At 36.1% G+C, this 17879-nt stretch overlaps 1 protein-coding gene across 1 annotated transcript in view; it reads right to left on the bottom strand.

The window, feature by feature from the left end:
- Positions 1 to 17879, bottom strand: part of PTPRN2 (protein tyrosine phosphatase receptor type N2) — a 698861-nt gene that overhangs the window by 374093 nt on the left and 306889 nt on the right. Inside the window, exon 12 of the mRNA XM_068404529.1 lies at positions 7444 to 7523. Within this exon, the coding sequence (XP_068260630.1) occupies positions 7444 to 7523 (80 nt within the window). The remainder of the gene's footprint in view (positions 1 to 7443; positions 7524 to 17879) is intronic.

The raw sequence follows: 17879 nt of genomic DNA, 5'->3' as shown, positions 1-17879 counted from the left end.
AAAAGCAACCAAGGTCAGGCAGTGTTTGATCACAAGCTGAAATAACCAGAGAGGGAAAATCACAGTATTCCAAACTCACTACATTAAATGATATTTCCCAGGTTTTGTTCAAATTCCTCCATGAGATCATAATGATCATGAGTCAGTAATATCAATTACTCTAAATATGCTCTTAACTAAATACACGGATAGCTAAACAAAACTTTGCATAATCTTATTCTTGCAGTTGATGATTCATTCCTCATTGTTCTGTTGTTCCTTCTCCTAGTCTCCCTTCTATATATTCATGCATTCTTTACATACACTTACTACATGTAGCTTTATTATAAGATGATACAGAGTTATATTATATGAAGATAAATCTAAAGATAGTTCTCTCACTTCTGTTCTCCTGAGAATCTCCTGGAAAACTTTTGTTGCTAATACTGGATAATAATATAGAGTTACCATGTTTCTGTCAACAATGTTGGTATGGTCAATACTCATTGGCTAGAGAGCAGAGTGAGCCTCTGCAGAGTTCCTAGAAATGAACAGTCAATTTAAGTTGTGTACCAGATCCTCATCAATTGATTCTCTAATGTGGAGGAAATTATCTTCCTTCTGTGCCTCATTTTGCCAAATTTCAGACAATGAAATCAAGAGGTGTGCAAACTTCATAGAGGTTTTTAATAAATGTGATTTTTATTATATGCATTTCTGTTATTCAGTGAACTGGAAAGATAACCCCCTTTGACCATCAAAGTTCCATGACTAGAACGAATACAAGAGAATAGTCATATATATCATCTGCAATATTTTAGACTTACATCTTGCTAAAAGTTGAAATGTATGTTTCAATCACACTGAAGGCTAATACAAACAATTGCTGCAAACAACTAAAAACTGCATCTAAGCATTATAGCTTTAAGTGATCATTTGTACTTTCATAGTTAGGGTTTTTTAAATTACACTCATAATAAATATTTGTAGCACTGAATTCATAAGGAAATCAAAATATGTTCATGTCAGAGTCTCAGCCCTTTTTAACAAGGCCCAGATTCGATGTCTGACAAAACTGCGATTCTGCCAAATGTGGTTAAGAAATTGGAGCAATAAACAGATTTCTGCAGCGACTGTGTAAGACAGGTTCCTCACCAGTATTTCCAAAGTGGAAGAAGAACCTGGAATATTTTTTTTCTAATGCAGGTGGGGTGCTTCACTGTTTGACATGTCTTTGAAACTTAAATTTCTTGGTCATTCTTCAGAAAATTCTGTATTTGAAGCCTGCTAACTATCCAAGGTCATTAAAGGCTTGAAGGGTGTGATGGGAATTAAGAGCCTTTGAAATTAGACCACTGATTTAGATACTTAAGCCTATATATTTAGAAGAGCAAGTTTTGATGCCTAGAAATACAGCTCAGTCCTGCCTAAGAAGAGAAACATATCAGAAGCAGAAAGTGGCATAAATATGTTCTTCACCGAGTGAATCCAGGATCACTAACATGACTGGCCGTTTAGTCATACTAATTAAGATTAAAACTATGACATCTTGGACCACTCCAAACCAATAAGACACCATCAGCTTAAATCACTAGACAGGGTAAGTTAACTCTAAGGGTTTTGAAGCACCCTTTTCATCTCAAAAGGACTGTTTAATGCTAAAAGCTAAGGATCATGTTTCGTCTGTTTAGAGCTGCCAATTTTAGCAAAAATATTCGGTTTCAATGTCAAAAAGTTCTATTGCAATATTTGTTGCCATAGATATTTCATCACAGCTGCGACATGACCAAAATTTGTACGTGTCAAATCTCAAAATCTATAAGTTTACAAATGTAATCATTTGCAGCTGTTTAAAACTGCTAAGGAATTCTATATGCATTTTTTATCTATTTCAATACTTTTGAGGCAGTATCTTTATTCAAATTAGCTTGTTACACAGTTAAATTTTAATGATAATATAGTATTTTTGCATTTGTGGTTTTTTTTTCAGCAGAATTAATTTTGCAGTGCATTTTTTTCAGAATTAGAAAGCTGGTAGAGAAATAATTTTTAGACAAGAATGTCGTATGATTCAGCACTCTGCTCTCTAAATCATGATTAATGGTCCTTATCAAACCATGCACATTGTGAAAATGTAGGTTTCACCAGCAGGGCAACAGAAAGGTAAAAATATCCCAACAAACAAAAATGAAAAAACAAAACCAAAACTAAAATCAAAACAAAACAAAATAATAGCTTAGTTAAAAGTTAGGGGAATTAAAAAAAAACCTGAAAAATTTTCTTGACATTCTAATATACCTTCCAATTTCATTAAAAAATGAAATCAAGATTTCTGACTTGCCATAGTGGTGTATATCACAATATATCTTAGACACAAGAACCTGCACCCAAGACCTATTAATTCTCTAATATCTGGTTATGCATTGCCTTTTGCTGTGCTACCCATTCCTTATCACTAATATGCCTACATTACGTGTACATCTTTTTGCTCTTCTGTCCCCATTTTTTACAACACCTAAATCGTTGCATTTTAATACAATACCAAAAAAAGGTAAGCATGATTCTAACCAGTGAAAGGCTGCTGCTACACATAAGCAAGTGTTCTTATTTCATTTCAGCAATGCTGAGTGTCTGTGCATAAGACTCTTTCCTATATCTTTTTCATGTGCTCAGTATATCTGTGATCATTACAGGCATCTGATGCTAAAATTCTATGTTTGGGAACTTCATAAGATTCCTCTTTTCTAATTATCACTGTTACTTTGTATAAACAGTGGGATTCTGGAGTACCTGTAAAGCTGTATGAAATCAAACTCATTGCTCATTACTATACTGACTATATTGCAATTTTATATAGAGTTATCTTACTGATAATTGTTCTCTGCTAGATTTTTTCTAACCTTTAAACTGAAGAGAAATGAAATCCACATTCATTTGTCTAAATGATGTCATGTGCCAAGTGTAATTACTTCTAGAGCAGGTCATCTATGTCTAGAGAAAGTTTTTTTCTTCAAAATATTGAGGTGAAATTACACTGCACCATTGAGCCTGACTTATTAAACAGAAATAGGCCAGAGGACAGCTACTTGATGCAAAATATGTTCTATATTATGAATGTTAAAGTATGCGACACAGTCAAAATGCTGGCTGTCCTTCTGCTCTAGTCAAAGAGCAAATAAAGGTTTTGTTAATGTGAGAAAGCAAGCTACACACAATTTTAAATTACTTTGTTGTCAGCTTTCCCATATAATTATGTAGCCCTAGAAACTGCAAAAAAAAAAAATCAAAACATTTACACAGAATTGGAACTGTGGATTACTACAAAACAAGCTTTATCAGCAAGAACATGGCTGAAGGAAGCTTTCTCTCTCCTCAAGCTGGGTCTCGTGCACACCAAGAAGAACAGATCTCAAACTCCAAGAAAACATAGGAAACAATTTTTTTAATCATACTTCCATATCTCTACTTTTTAGTAGATAGAATTCTAAGTCATTCATCTGTGTGCATAGTTGCTAAAGAGACCCATGCCTTCTCTAACCTGCACTTTTGTCAAACTCCCCAGGGGAAGAAGGAAAACTTTAAATATAGTTCCCTATAGTTAAACCTAAATAATGCAAGGAAAGTTTATCCATTCTGGATACAAAAATATGTGACATGAATAATAAGATCAAACTGCTGCACATAAACTGTTCCTGTGGATATCAGTGAGACGTGCATGCACATAACAGCTGCAGAAATAGATTCCTTTTGCAAATCTGGATAATTTACATATCCATAATTACTATGGCATCTGATTACCTCAGTTTCTAACCTGTTTTCATTTTTAAGGATGTGATGGACAGTGAAATTCTTCTGTCAGTTTGGTCTATTCATTTTCTGTAAACAAGATCTGCTTTCAGAGTTCCTGGATGGATGTCAAGTTACCTAGTAGCAGTACACCATGGAGTAACACATTTACCTGTGTCTATCCTGGAAGCATGCATTGATTTATTCTGCTTTGGTTTCCTTTGGTAAATTAAGTTTTAGGAATGCTTTTCTTCAAGACACTGTTGACTTTTAGAATTTCTAATTACAACTAAAGCCTGAAAAACTTCTTATGTTAAGTATATACTGCTGTTGATCTTACAACTGAATTTATTTTTTACTTTAGAGATCTGCAAGTAAGAAGTTTGCTTAAAAGAAATGAACTGATTAGCGAGTGCATTGACAAGCTACTGCAACCTTATTTATTATTTAGAAAAGAAAAATATGATATGTTTTAAATTTACAATGTTTGATGGCTGGATAGAATTATGAGCAGTTTTTTTTGTAAAAGGCAAACACAAGGCTTAGTTATAACAGTATGCCATGGTGACATGCCGAGAGGAGCTGATGTAAGACTCCTACAAACCTTTCTGCAGTCATCAAAACCTGAAAATTTTAATGTACTAAACAAACAGAAGTTAGGAAATGCCTGGGATATGAATAGATAGGGTAGATAAGATTACAATATGAAATACTAATTTAAGCTGGTGAATCTGCAGAACTTCTCTGGGGTGACATTTTTGTCTCCAGAACCTCCCTACTTTGTCAGCAATATTTAAGTTAAGGAAGTCAAAACCAACTACTTTGATCCCAGTGGTAAGAAAAAAAACTAATGTTACTTTTTAGTGTTGCTGAAATAAACTAGTCACAGCATTTATACATTTCAGGGAAACTTGCTAGGAGCAGGCCAAGGCACATCAGTAACTTCCTGAACTTGACAAGGTTTCTATGGACTTGCTAAATTTCAGCAGAAGTCTGTTCCATGAACTTGTATATTTAGAACACGTGTAAGCTTCATTATCCATGACAGGCACAGGTACAAACTGAATTCTGATTTATTTTCATCCTGCCTTCTGCCAGTTTCATCTGCTCTTGCATTGTTAGAGTCACTGCACAATCCCATCCACATTCACTGTGCCACTCTGGACTTGACAGACTTTTCTCATACTGTACTCACCTTTTTTTTTTTTCAAAATAAAGATTCCTGCCTTATTTCACCATTTGTTATATGGAAGATATTCCATACTTGCAGTCATGCCTTCTGCCTTTCTCTAAATCTTTCCATTTCAAACAGAGTTTCCAACCTCTCTGAGCTATAATAAGCAGAACTGTATGTTGTATTTAAATACAGGAAAAGAATAGATTTATGCAGGAACAAATTATGTTGTTCTGTTTTCTATTCCTTTTCAAATAATTCTTAAAAACCCTTTCCTTGTTCAAATGATAATGGAGACTGAATTGTTATTTTCATTAAATTACCTATTATTACACTAAGTTCTTACTCCAGACCAGTAATGGTCTATTTAGACCTATAACTTCACATGTAAAGCTATTTTTTTTCCTCCATATGCACTTTTTTACACATATTTTATAATGAATTTCATCTGCCATTTTGAGTCCAGTCACTCAGTTTGGTAAGGTTTTTTATATATTTCTAAGACCAACTTTCACCTCTAATACTGTGAATAATTCAGTACTATCAACAGGCTTTCTCATCACACCACTCACCTTCTTTTCCAGCTCATTTGTAAGTATGTTGAATGCCATAGTCCCAATAGAGATTGTTGCAATTTTCTGCTGTCTTTAGCCTTCGAGAAAACTAATAATTTATTCCTAATCTCTGTTTCTTGCCTCTTAACCAATTACTGATCCACCATTTTTGTGTTCCATATTCCACATGTTAAGAAACAATTAGTTTCCTTAGAAACTTCTAGTGAAAGACCTTGTCAAAAGTCTTTGGCAACCCAGGCAGGCTCTACCAGCTGCATCATGTTTGTTGATCCCTTCAGAGAGATTCAACAGGTTTACAAGGCAAGGCATTGCTATAAAATCATATTAATTTTTCCAAGGTAAATCATACAGAATCACAGAATCACAGAATGTTAGGGATTGGAAGGGACCTCAAAAGATCATCTAGTCCAATCCCCCTGCCGGAGCAGGATTGCCTAGACCATATCACACAGGAACGCGTCCAGGCGGGTTTTGAATGTCTCCAGAGAAGGAGACTCCACAACCTCTCTGGGCAGCCTGTTCCAGTGGTCGGTCACCCTCACCGTAAAGAAGTTTTTCCTCATATTTATGTGGAACCTCCTGTGTTCCAACTTGCACCCATTGCCCCTTGTCCTGTCAAGGGATGTCACTGAGAAGAGCCTGGCTCCATCCTCATGACACTTGCCCTTTACATATTTATAAACATTAATGAGGTCACCCCTCAGTCTCCTCTTCTCTAAGCTAAAGAGACCCAGCTCCCTCAGCCTCTCCTCATAAGGGAGATGTTCCACCCCCTTAATCATCTTCGTGGCTCTGCGCTGGACTCTCTCTGCGCTACACATTCAGGTGTCCCATAATTCAATAATTACTTTATTGTAATTTCCTAATTTTGACTCTGGCTTTTTGGTATGTTAAATCCTTTTAAGAAAAATGGTATCCTATTTGCTACTCTCTAATCACCAGTCAACAAGAAAGCTTAAAGTTAAAGGTTTCACATCACTAATAGTGCTTAACCTTTTTTGTTCTTAAGCTCCTTAAAACTCAGAGTGGATACAATATGGTGTTGGTGACTAATAAATGTTCATTTGACTGTTTTTCATAATCTCTTTTACAGACACTTGGAGACAAATCCTCCAATGGGTCCTGCAAAGAAAGTTTCTGGCACGGGAACTACGCCAGTTCCTTCTATAGCTAAATTCATCCATCGTGAAGCAAAAGGAGAAGTTAATGGACAGTTTTGGTCTCTCAGCGTTTATCTAAATGAACTTTTGTTTCTATTTTCAAGCAAAATTACAGCTTGTTCATTCATAATTTTTAAAACCTATCAATTGGATAATGTGGAAGCAAATCAGTTATCAATTCAGTTACTTTGCAGAAATGATTTCTTGCAGTCAACAATTCCATACTACAGTTAGTAGCCAAGTTGACAAGAAGCCAACAGGAGTCCTTGGAACAGTGGTGCTTATTCAGAAGCAGCTTAGCTCCAGAAATACAATATTTATTCCCAAGATTAACTTGTCATTGAAATTGCCTTAACAGCACACCAACAAAGGTATATTTCTACCATTTTTTGAACCAGAAATTGAGGCTAACATGTAACAACATCTTTGTTCCCCAAAAACGTATCGGAAAAGCAAAGGTATTACAACCCCATTTACAAATAACCAATTTGTTTTTTATGAGTACATGACAACACTGAAGCACATTTCACCATGTTAGGTCTTGACTGTAAGTCTCTATTGAATCCATTTCCTCAACAAACAAGGAAGTCTGAGGCAGTTTTAATTGACTCAGAGGTGTCACACTTCCATTTCCCATGTGTGCCACTCACCTCTTGACTGTCTCCCTCTTTAAATGTCATTCTTTCTGGGAGAATGGGATGTGTCTGTGCTGTTTGTAGTGCTACACTTGGGAGGCCACAGTTTGGGAGTGGAGGACAAGAACTCTTACCTGCTGCTTTGGCAACATCTGCAGCTGAAATGTTTTGGAGGTTTGAGTGCACTCTGAAGGTCACAGCTGGTCCCAGCACACTGGAAGAGATTATTAAAAAACGTAGGATTTATAATCAAGAGACATGGCATAATATTGCTTATCAAAATAGGTTTTTAAGGAGAAACTATTAAGACACCATTTAGCCCTCTTCCTTTTGCTTCATTAGCTACATTTGCATACATTTTTATACCTCTTGTGGTTTCTTGTGTGTATCTGTGCCTGTCTGAAAGAATTTCAACGACATTAACTAAACTTCAGAATACTCCTGTAAATACTATTCCTATTATGAAAATGGCAAAATGGAGGCACTGAAATTGTCATTCTCCCAAGTACAACATAAACCATCACTGAAAATCAGTATCCAAAGAAAATTACATGTAGTTTCAAATTTTATATGCCTAACTTCAATAAAAGTTTAGTCCTGTTCTCATGACTGTAAGTCATAGGGACAATAAAGAAACTGAGAATATTTATTGATTATAGCAAACAATATTTATTGATTATAGCAGCCTTTCATTTCCTGAAGGGGGCCTACAGGAAAGCTGGAGAGGGACTTTTTACAAAGGCATGTAGTGACAGGACGAGGGGTAACAGTTTTAAACTGAAAGAGTGTGGGTTTAGATTAGATATTAGGAAGAAATTCTTTCCTGTGAGGCTGGTGAGACACTGGCACAGGTTCCCCAGAGAAGCTGTGGCTGCCCCCTCCCTGGCAGTGTTCAAGGCCAGCTTGGATGAGGCTTGGAGCAACCTGGTCTAGTGGAAAGATGTCCCTGCCCATGGCAGGGGGGTTGGAACTAGATGATCTTTAAGGTCCCTTCCAACCCAAACCATTCTATGATTCTATGATCATATTCTGCAAGAACACGTGTGGAGAAAAGATTTTGGACATATTTGATCCAGTGGCTAATTTTGACCAGAAAGATACCACAAAATATTTATCTTTTAATAACAGAGGTAATCACCTCTTTGAATAACTTATGCAGGGAGATTACTGACTCTGTGGTGACCTTTTTGGGTGTAGTCTGATGGTCGTTTATAGCATTAAAATCTATTAAGCATTTACAGAGGAAGGTACTGATTATCCAGATGAAGAACGGCAGAGTAAAGTATTCAGAGTTTGATAAAAATTTTTCATTGTGCATTTTTAAAGAAAAACAAATCCGTATATGCAATATATGCATCCATTCTCCACCTATCCCAATAATATCCAACTTACATCCTCATCTGATGAAAAGAATAAAGGAATTTCAGTTCTGATATCTTTAAAACTACACTACAGTACATATATATGAAAAACATAAGAAAAATGTGTACACACAATTATAGTAAATGTATTTTTGATTAAAATTTCCAGGTAACAGGAGGTTGTAGAAACGATAATGTAATAATTTACAGAGGAGAAGAGTGCAAGGGCTCAACAAAGATGAAAATTGGCACTATTATAAACTTTAACTTACATGCTATGTAGTATGTGAGTTCCTAAGTTTTTATTATTTATACAACCAGTGAGAAGAATTACATTTAGGCTATGAATAAGAACCCTGCTTAAATGGTGGAGTACATTGGCTGGAACCATACACGTAACATGCTTTGACCTCCTATAGCTGTGGCGTATGAGAGAACGAAGTTTGAAAAATTGCTACTTAAAAGAAGTAACTTGAAAAATATTTTTGTTGCAGGGCTTGAAATGAAGTATTAAATTATTCTTTTACTAGCATGCTAATATTTTGCATTCATATTATGGAGAGCACTTAATGAAGTGTGCTTAATTGTATCACATATATCCTAGACAGAAATACCTAGGAAGAAAAATACCATTTCAGGAAGAAAAAAACTGTTACTAACCATAAGACTTTGCTTCGAGGTCACAAAGGGAGTCAGAGTAAGACTAAGAAGTATCCTTTCAATCTTTTACTAGCAAAGCATGCACCGTGCACATTTTATTCTGGAGTTAGTAGGAACTGTCATTAATCAATAATTTTCCCTAAATACTCTTCGGGGGTGGGGAGAACAAGAAAACAGACTTTACTGCTAAAGGATACTCCAGATACCAAGTCATTAATGTACAAGAAATGTATTTTAATAATGTTAGGTAATTATAAAGCATTTATCAGCATCATTTAAATAATATTTTAGGCTATAATACTCAACAATTGCAAAGTATATTTTATTCAAATGCTTTACAAAAATTCATGCCATTCCCCAATTCTGTCACTAACACTGAGATAATCAACAGTAAAAGGCACCTGGGACTTTCATAATACCATACACTGAATATAACTAATCTTGTACTGTCCTTCTTTCTGCATTGCCAGCCTAAGAGAAATGATTCCTCTCCGGCTGCTCAGACATTTACAGTGCAATTAGCAGTCTGCTTTAAAGAAAAGCAAGTACCAGCCCAGTGTGTAGCTGTCCCATAACAAAGATAAGGTGAAAAAAAAATAACTTTAGATATTCCCCCCAAATCTACACTGCATAGTCCATTATAGCTGAGAACCTGGAACCAAAGCAAACTTTCAGGCACAGTGTAGTTACTTCAGGTTTAACAGTAAAGACTGATAAACCTCCTTCCCTTCCCTGAGTTTTTTGCTTCTGTCTCTGTCCCAGAGCTCATTCCCCCCTCAGCTGTCCTCCTGCCCCACTCACTGCAGCTACACACTTCATGATATCATTAAAATCATACAGATTAAAACTGGATCATTTCCGTGATCCAGCCCAGGCAGTGGGAGGCAGGGATTTCAGAGGAGTGAAGCCTGGCAGGGACCGTCACACTATTCTCTAGTGACTCCACCTGGATAATCCAGGAACACGGCAGGATCCGAGTCTTGTCCACGTACCTGTTGCCACTAGCACTGTCATTTCTCCTCACCACTGATGAGAAAATGTAGGGAAATAAAGAGCAAAAAACAGGGTGGGAAAAAAAATCCTTATGCAAATATTGGGTTAACACGACTCTTTTGCAGGAAAGAAGAAATCTCAGAATCATTTAAAATACCCACTCATATATTGCTATGTGGGATATTGTTTTTGTCTACTGTAGCAACTGAATGTTTGAACGTAAGGAATCACCTGAGCACCACATAAGCACAGCTTCACTAGGAATATTTACAAAATACAGAAAATAAAGCAGCTCTCATCACAACTTTTTGCACATTGGTATGCTGCTGATTATTTAAAAGCAAACAAAAGACCTTGAGATTACTTGGTCAAAATTGCATTTCTGCTCGATGTTTTGGGAACTGACTGCTTCAGGAGCTCATAAAATGAGATTTTTTCTCATGGGGGTCTTCTGGCAAAATTACTCTATAAATAAACATTTCAATAACAATAGATACCCTTTGGGGAATTCCTTGCTGTTCATTGTGTGTTGGACGAGAACATTTAAACAAAACCAATAATTATTTGACTGCAAAATATTTTTAAAAGACTTTTTAACAAGAGGGCAACCAGCCTGAGAAAAGGTTCTACGATGTATAAAACGCACCCCTGATACTTCCTAACCAGGAACTTCAAATCACATAGATGCAACAGATTTTTCGTGTGGCTGTCAAACCCTCTGAAGCCTAGGTAATATTAATTCTCTTTACAACACTCTAAGTAGGGAGGCTCACTGAAGTGCACACGATTGTTTATGACCTGATGAATTGCAACCAAACCATTCCCAGAGATGCAGGAGGGTGCTGCCGGTTAGCAGAGCTGTCCCTCCCGGCTGGCAGGTTGCATCACGCCAGCACGCAGCCAGCTGCCTAGGTGAAAGCAATCGGAAATGTAAACCACAATGCCCAGGCTGAAACGTAAACTACATCTAAGACACGCATCTGCTGCAACCCAGATTAAGCATGGTAGGTAGTAGCACTTTTATTCTAGAAACACAATATTTTATATCAGACTTTTTGTCTATTTTTCCCCCAAGATGTATGTGACTACGTTTACACCTATGTAAATTTGTAGCTGACTCTTCTGACATAAGTGAACTTACACCCACCTAAATAAGATTGTGAGTTTTAGAAGGCGTGTGGACCATACTATTATAATCACACATAATTTTTTTCTAATACTTTGTTATGATTTTTTTTTGAATAAAGGTAAGCAGGTCTAGCTTCAAGGCTAATAAACAGTGACTTCTCCCCATGCAAAATGTAATGTCTGTTGGAATGACCTGCTAAATTTATTACTTGAAATTCACTGACTAATTACCCCCTCTGTTGGCTGTCACAACTTCTGCTTTTTTTTTTTTTGAATTTCAACAATGTTGCCTTCAGCCATAATAGGGTTTTTTTTAACAAAGACATTCAAAGCATATTGCAAATTGTCACCCTTATGTGCTGTTGTCTTATGTTCTGTTTACTAGAGATGAAATAATTACAGTGTTTATACCAAAATGACTTGAAGGTTGATTGCTGATTTAATAATATCCCCTCCCCTTGGGTTTATATTTCCCATCTGAAGGTGGGAGGGTGCACAACATGCACAGAAACAAACAATAGTCATTGTGTAAAATAAAAGTATTTCCTTTCATTAATTGTTTTACTGACTAACAACATTCTTATTATATTTTGCCTGTCAACAAATGAATGATCTGAATAAACAGAGCTGGAGAGTGACCAATACAGCAAGGTCCATATCACTTTCAAACCGTAGGTTACAATTATATTTATGAACGACAGGATTTAAATCTACATAAATTATGTACCAACCTTTGCATGCCTATTCTTCTCCCTCATGTGTGTATACTTTAATATTACAATATCATACGTAAGGTTTACTGTGAAATACAGTCACAGTCTATCATACCCCCTAGTGGAAAACGATTTGCGAAACAAGTGCCAACATGGTTACATGTATTCTTGAAGATGAGACATAGAGCTGATGCCAGATGGAAATGAGTTGAGGTTGCACCACATTTTTAAAACAATACAGGCAGGGTGCAATTTCTCAAGACTGGAGAAAGATGAGGAGATTAGGATTGGATATTTCCATCATTAAAGATTTCCTTAATGACCCTATTTCGTAAAATAGAGCTTGCCTTAATAAAGCTTAGATTTGAAATTAGAGTCACTACTTGTCTCTATGTTCATTTCAAAATCCTTTAATCTCTGGAGGTTAAGAAAAGCAATTAGTAACGCTCCAGAGGATTGTGCAAAGTAAATTTTATAGCAGTGAAGGTAATTGTCTCAGGAAATGTTTGGTGGGCTTGAACTAATGACTTGCAATGTGTACACATTTCTGTGCCTACTGTGTTTAGGAATTTGAAGCTTATGTCCATCGTTTATATTGCACTGAAGCCTCCTTTTCACCTTCCCAATTTTGGAAAAATTAAAATGTTTATACCGCTAAAAATGTGTTATATATTTTATATATAGGAATATAAACATACTTATGTCAAATGAAATTAATGGGAAAAAGCACGTGATTAAAAGAGGCATTTTTGTAATACAGCATGTTTATATGACATGATTTACAGAGCAAAGCAAAGGCACAAGATTGCAGCTGGTCACTGTCGTATAATGCATAAATGGATTAATGATATACTGGCTATTTTGTTCTCCTTCTGTTACTCAGACCAGCTGTAAATCCATTGACAACTGGATTCAGGTTTCACCGACACTTTTGACCAGAAAAGTTGACCAAAATTTATTTTGTGAAGCATTGCATCATGCTCTACTTATATTACATAAGCAGGTACCCGACTAAACTTCAAAGATTCAGGAAATCTGTGAAGGATGTATTGCGTTGACCTACAAGATAACATCCCTGAACTGCTGAGCAGAGAATATTGATCATCACCCAGACTTAATACTAAAAAGGCACTTATCTTTCACTCTTTAATATCTTTACTGTTCAAAGATTTGCTTCATTTTGCACCTGAACTGAACAAATGTCAATGTACAGCTGTATGTAGTCTCACATTTCTATTGACATATATGTACTTACAGCCAGTGACCAATTAAAACTTTTTTTTGTTTTAGCAAATTGAGCTTCTTGAACCCTTCTCCTGAAACACTTAATATGCTCCTTAAACCACAGAATGACAGTGTTCCACAACATGCTGCAATACAGCTGAAAATACATTATCTATTCATATTTTTATCCTTTATAGACACTAAGCATGAACTGTTTGCAACATTGTCTACAGAAATGTGCTCCTGTACTAAACATATAGCTAGCATGCAAAGAGAAAGTTAAAGATTTGTTGTACTAACATCACACCTTATGTCTGACAATGACCAAGTGTTAAAGATGAAAAAGCAAAGCCCCTGTGAAGGGAAACACATTAATTGCAGTGCTCACCAGTTAGTGGTTGATTTTCTATCACCACTTGCATTTCATTAGAATGGTTCAAACCATGCGGCTGGGTGAGGTGTAACAGACCACAAAGATTAGACTGAGTTTCAGGGCAACCACATCTTGCAAATGTAACTACATGGAAACGAAATTCAGGTCTGGATTTGATGGTTGCAGCTCAGACTTACCCCTGCAAGCTACATCTACAGCCTCCATAAATCAGAAAATTATTTGGACACCTTGTACTGCCTTCTCTCCCCCTGAAATGATCAGTGCTGTGGAGCAACTTCATGGAGCATCGTTTCAAGGGGAGAGAAGAGGGCAGTACAAGGTATCCAACCAATGAAGTATGTTCTGACTGACACACTACTGTCATTAGAATAATTTCAAGAGTAAAGTCACAGAAAAGGGATGACTGGTCCAGAAAGGGATGCCTTCCAACAACAGCAGTCATGTTTGGTGGGTCTCTGATACCAACCAATATTAAGTGATGTACTTTTAATTATTTTACATTAATCATTAATTTTATATTAAACATTTCATCTATATGCAACAAAATTGTGCTAAGTACACTGATACTATTTACAATGCAAAAGACGATGAAAGAGTATCTTAAAGGTTTTACAACTCACTTCATCTCAGGTGAAGATTATTTTGCTAAGCCTACAATTTAAATGATTTAAAAAACGGACAACGCTCAATTTAGAGATTGATGCTACTCTCAATTTGTCCTATTTTTATTCTTCACAAAATGCAACTTCTGATGATTACTCAATATCTATGAATAATTTGCGGAGTTTTAAAATAATTTTTCTATTAATCTGTCACAAGCCATGAAACTTGACATTTTCACCACGCTGAGTACATGAAAGTCGCCAGCTTTGCCTGCCATGCAAATAAGGTTCTTAATTACAGTATTTAAAAGAACAAATCATACAAGTGCTATAATTTTTTACAGCAAAAGAGTGTTTGGACCCTGACAGAGTGGGAAAATGGTCTCAAAATGTTGCTTAAATGTACAGTGATTTTTCTTTCACTCCCCAAAGATTAAGCTATAAGGATAAAAAAGTTACATGATGTAAAAAAAAAAAAAGATAATTGTATTCTATTTTTATTTCCATTCCTCTTCTTTATACCTTTTAGTAGTCTGCCTGGTACACAAACAGCAGACAGTTTTAATTTTTAGCCAGTAAGCATTCAATGCATTTTACTGACTTCAGGTCTACTTACCTTCTGCACACCTGTTTTGTTAAAGGAGCCTGTTGAAATCATGTGTAAAATTTGTCTACCGGGATGATAGTCACCTTATGCTCGGTTTGCACAAGTGACTTCTAATAATCAATGAAGAGCATGACTCGTGTTAGGACTTTTGCAGAAGGTTCAGCATGTTCATAGCTTTGATAGGAGCCAGATAGGACACAAATTTCTTTGATGAGGATTAGGCAGCAGAACTGAAGACCAAAAAAATCCAAACTTTGCTACAGTCTCAATTCAAAAAGCTACAAACTCTTGAGTGCTGCAACCAAAGAACTCCTGCTTGCCCTATGTTGGCTTGTCCTTTAGCTCTGGGGAGACCAATGAGAAGATTTGTTCTTGAGATTCCCCTGCCAGCTGCGAAGGAGAGACATTTGCTTTGCAAAGGAGGCACTGCAAGAGGAATTTATTGGGCTCTATCGGTTGCACCTACAGATGTATATTTGCTCTGACTGCCTTTATGGCTCCTAAGGAATACAAATCCTTCCACAGGCAGGTCATGGTGCAGGTCATAGGCCTGGATATGCAACATTTACTGGATAGGGTGTATAAAAAATATGCAGAAGAACTGTTTATCTTTTTCAGATGGGTCAGCAGGTTTGTAATATTCATGCAATCCATCCATCCGTCCATCCATCTGTCCATTCAGGTGACAGAGAGAAAAAAACTGTGTGTTTGTGTACATCGAAGAATCAGGTAGCCAAGGACAGGACGATCAAGAAAGACATAGACATAAGATTAATTTTGTATATTCCTTATAAGGGACTATTCTTTTACACAATTCCCCACATGATAATCTTTTTCCATATCTAATATTAGTTATTCTATTTGTGGACCAAGCTTTAGTTCAAGAGTGAGAATCACAGTTCTCTGTTTCTGTTCTCCTATCTGTCACCAAGTTCTGTACCATCTTAGGGAAAATCAAGCAAATTGTCTTGAGTTTCAATTTACCCATCTGTAGAATGGAAATGATTACCTGTTAATAATATGTGAAATGCTATATAAATTAAATGCAATGGCACATATTCAGTGACTTGCTTGAAACAAAGGAGTATATCCTGCCTGCCCTATAATGTTATGAACTTAAATTTTATTAAAAAAAGGAATATGATGGCATTGTCAGTCACACAGAGGGATGAGTAGTAGAGAAATATGAAGTTAAAAATAGATGGATAAACTTCAGAAGCTCGCTTATCTGTAGAAACCTTCTCTTGAGTAGGGACCTATGAATACAGCAAAATGTATCATCTATAACACTGGATTTCATTTTGCTTTTGATTACAAAGGTGCAAATCCTCTGATTTAATGAGATGAAATGTTGTAATGGAAAGCCAAACTCCGTACATTTTTATTTATAAGACTCTCCCTCGATTTTTATAGTCTTTCTGCCTTGTCACCTAGAATTCATAAAATGCTGCAGGCCAAAATCCTCCTTGTTATTTTAATATATTTTTATATTTTTCTAGCAGAGAAGTTGCAGTGGAGAAGGCAAAATGATCTTGTTTATACGCACATTTATTAAAGAAATGCACACAAAATATATTGTACCTCAGGGGAAAAAGCCACAAGACTAATGTAATGCTAGGATTGAGAAATCTCTCATTTTTAAGTAAAGGAATGCATAGTAGAACCTTATCCTCATTCCTTTAAAAATTGATGTATCTTTATATTATAAATTAGTTGTCAAACAAGACAATATGTATCAGAAAACACAGTGTAATTTCTTATAAAAGCCTTCATGCAATGAGTTACAGCAGCACGTTTTTCAGACAATTTGTTTTCCAGACTCATTAAATCTGTGGAAGAAGTCAAGTTTGAATAAAAGTGGTTCCATTATTTCTGAGTTATGTTTTTATAACATTTTAAACAAGATTAAGCCAAATAGCTTTAGTCTGTTGGTTTGCTATTTAAAATCATAGAACAGATGACAAATATTGCTCAACTTTTTTGAAAGATATATCTTTATATTGAGACCAAGCACAGCACAGTTCAAATTGAAATAAGAAAGTTGCTTAATTTCTGGACAATAAATGGAATGGAAATAAAAATTCAATCTATTGCTAGTTTATACTACAGCACCTTAAGGAGAGCAGGATGGACTATGTGTTTTTTCATAAGCACTATATTAGAACATTCCTCATAAACCTAAATGGCATAGATGGCAGAATTCAGAATCTGCCAATCGAGCAAAAACTTTGCAAGAATATTAATCCACAGGTGTTCAACATACAATACAAGAAAAGATTAATCACACCACATCAAGGAGAAAGGAATCATGGAGAATTTGTACAGTAGATGGAAGTTTGCAGATACAAACTTAATAAGACACTGTGCTACTTGTCGTACTACTGCTCAGTGGTTAAATAACCCTCCCTCACACTATCCTGCCTCTCGAGCTACCAATAATTTCCTGAGATGTTCACATTTAGAGCATACATATACCACATGTCATAATCCATCAGCATGATGAAGTGAAAATACCAAGTACGGTTCCACTGTTTAGGTTCTGGATGACTGAATATGATTAACTGGCTGATTGAGTTCTTCAGGTGTTAGAAAAATAACATGACAGACAATGAACAAAACCTATATAGCACGATTAGGACACTACAGCCAATGCACATGTTCATAATAGGTGAGGCGGCGAGCCCCACTCATCAGCCTGCCTGCCCAACACTTCCGATTTGAACACATTTAAAGCTTCTCCAAACTTTCACCACTTGGTTTGATTTTTAGACATCTTCCTCATTTCAAGTTCTGTTCACTGGGATGGTTGGTTGGCTTTTCCAATTGTATTTATTCCAGTCCAACCATTTCAGCCCTTCCTAAGAACAAGGATAACGATAGGTATTGCT

Source organism: Nyctibius grandis, chromosome 7 (assembly GCF_013368605.1).
Source record: "Nyctibius grandis isolate bNycGra1 chromosome 7, bNycGra1.pri, whole genome shotgun sequence".
In the NCBI taxonomy this organism is placed as follows: Eukaryota; Metazoa; Chordata; class Aves; order Nyctibiiformes; family Nyctibiidae; genus Nyctibius; species Nyctibius grandis.
Note: the sequence above shows the minus strand (reverse complement) of the source record. Positions and strands in the feature narration are given on the sequence as shown.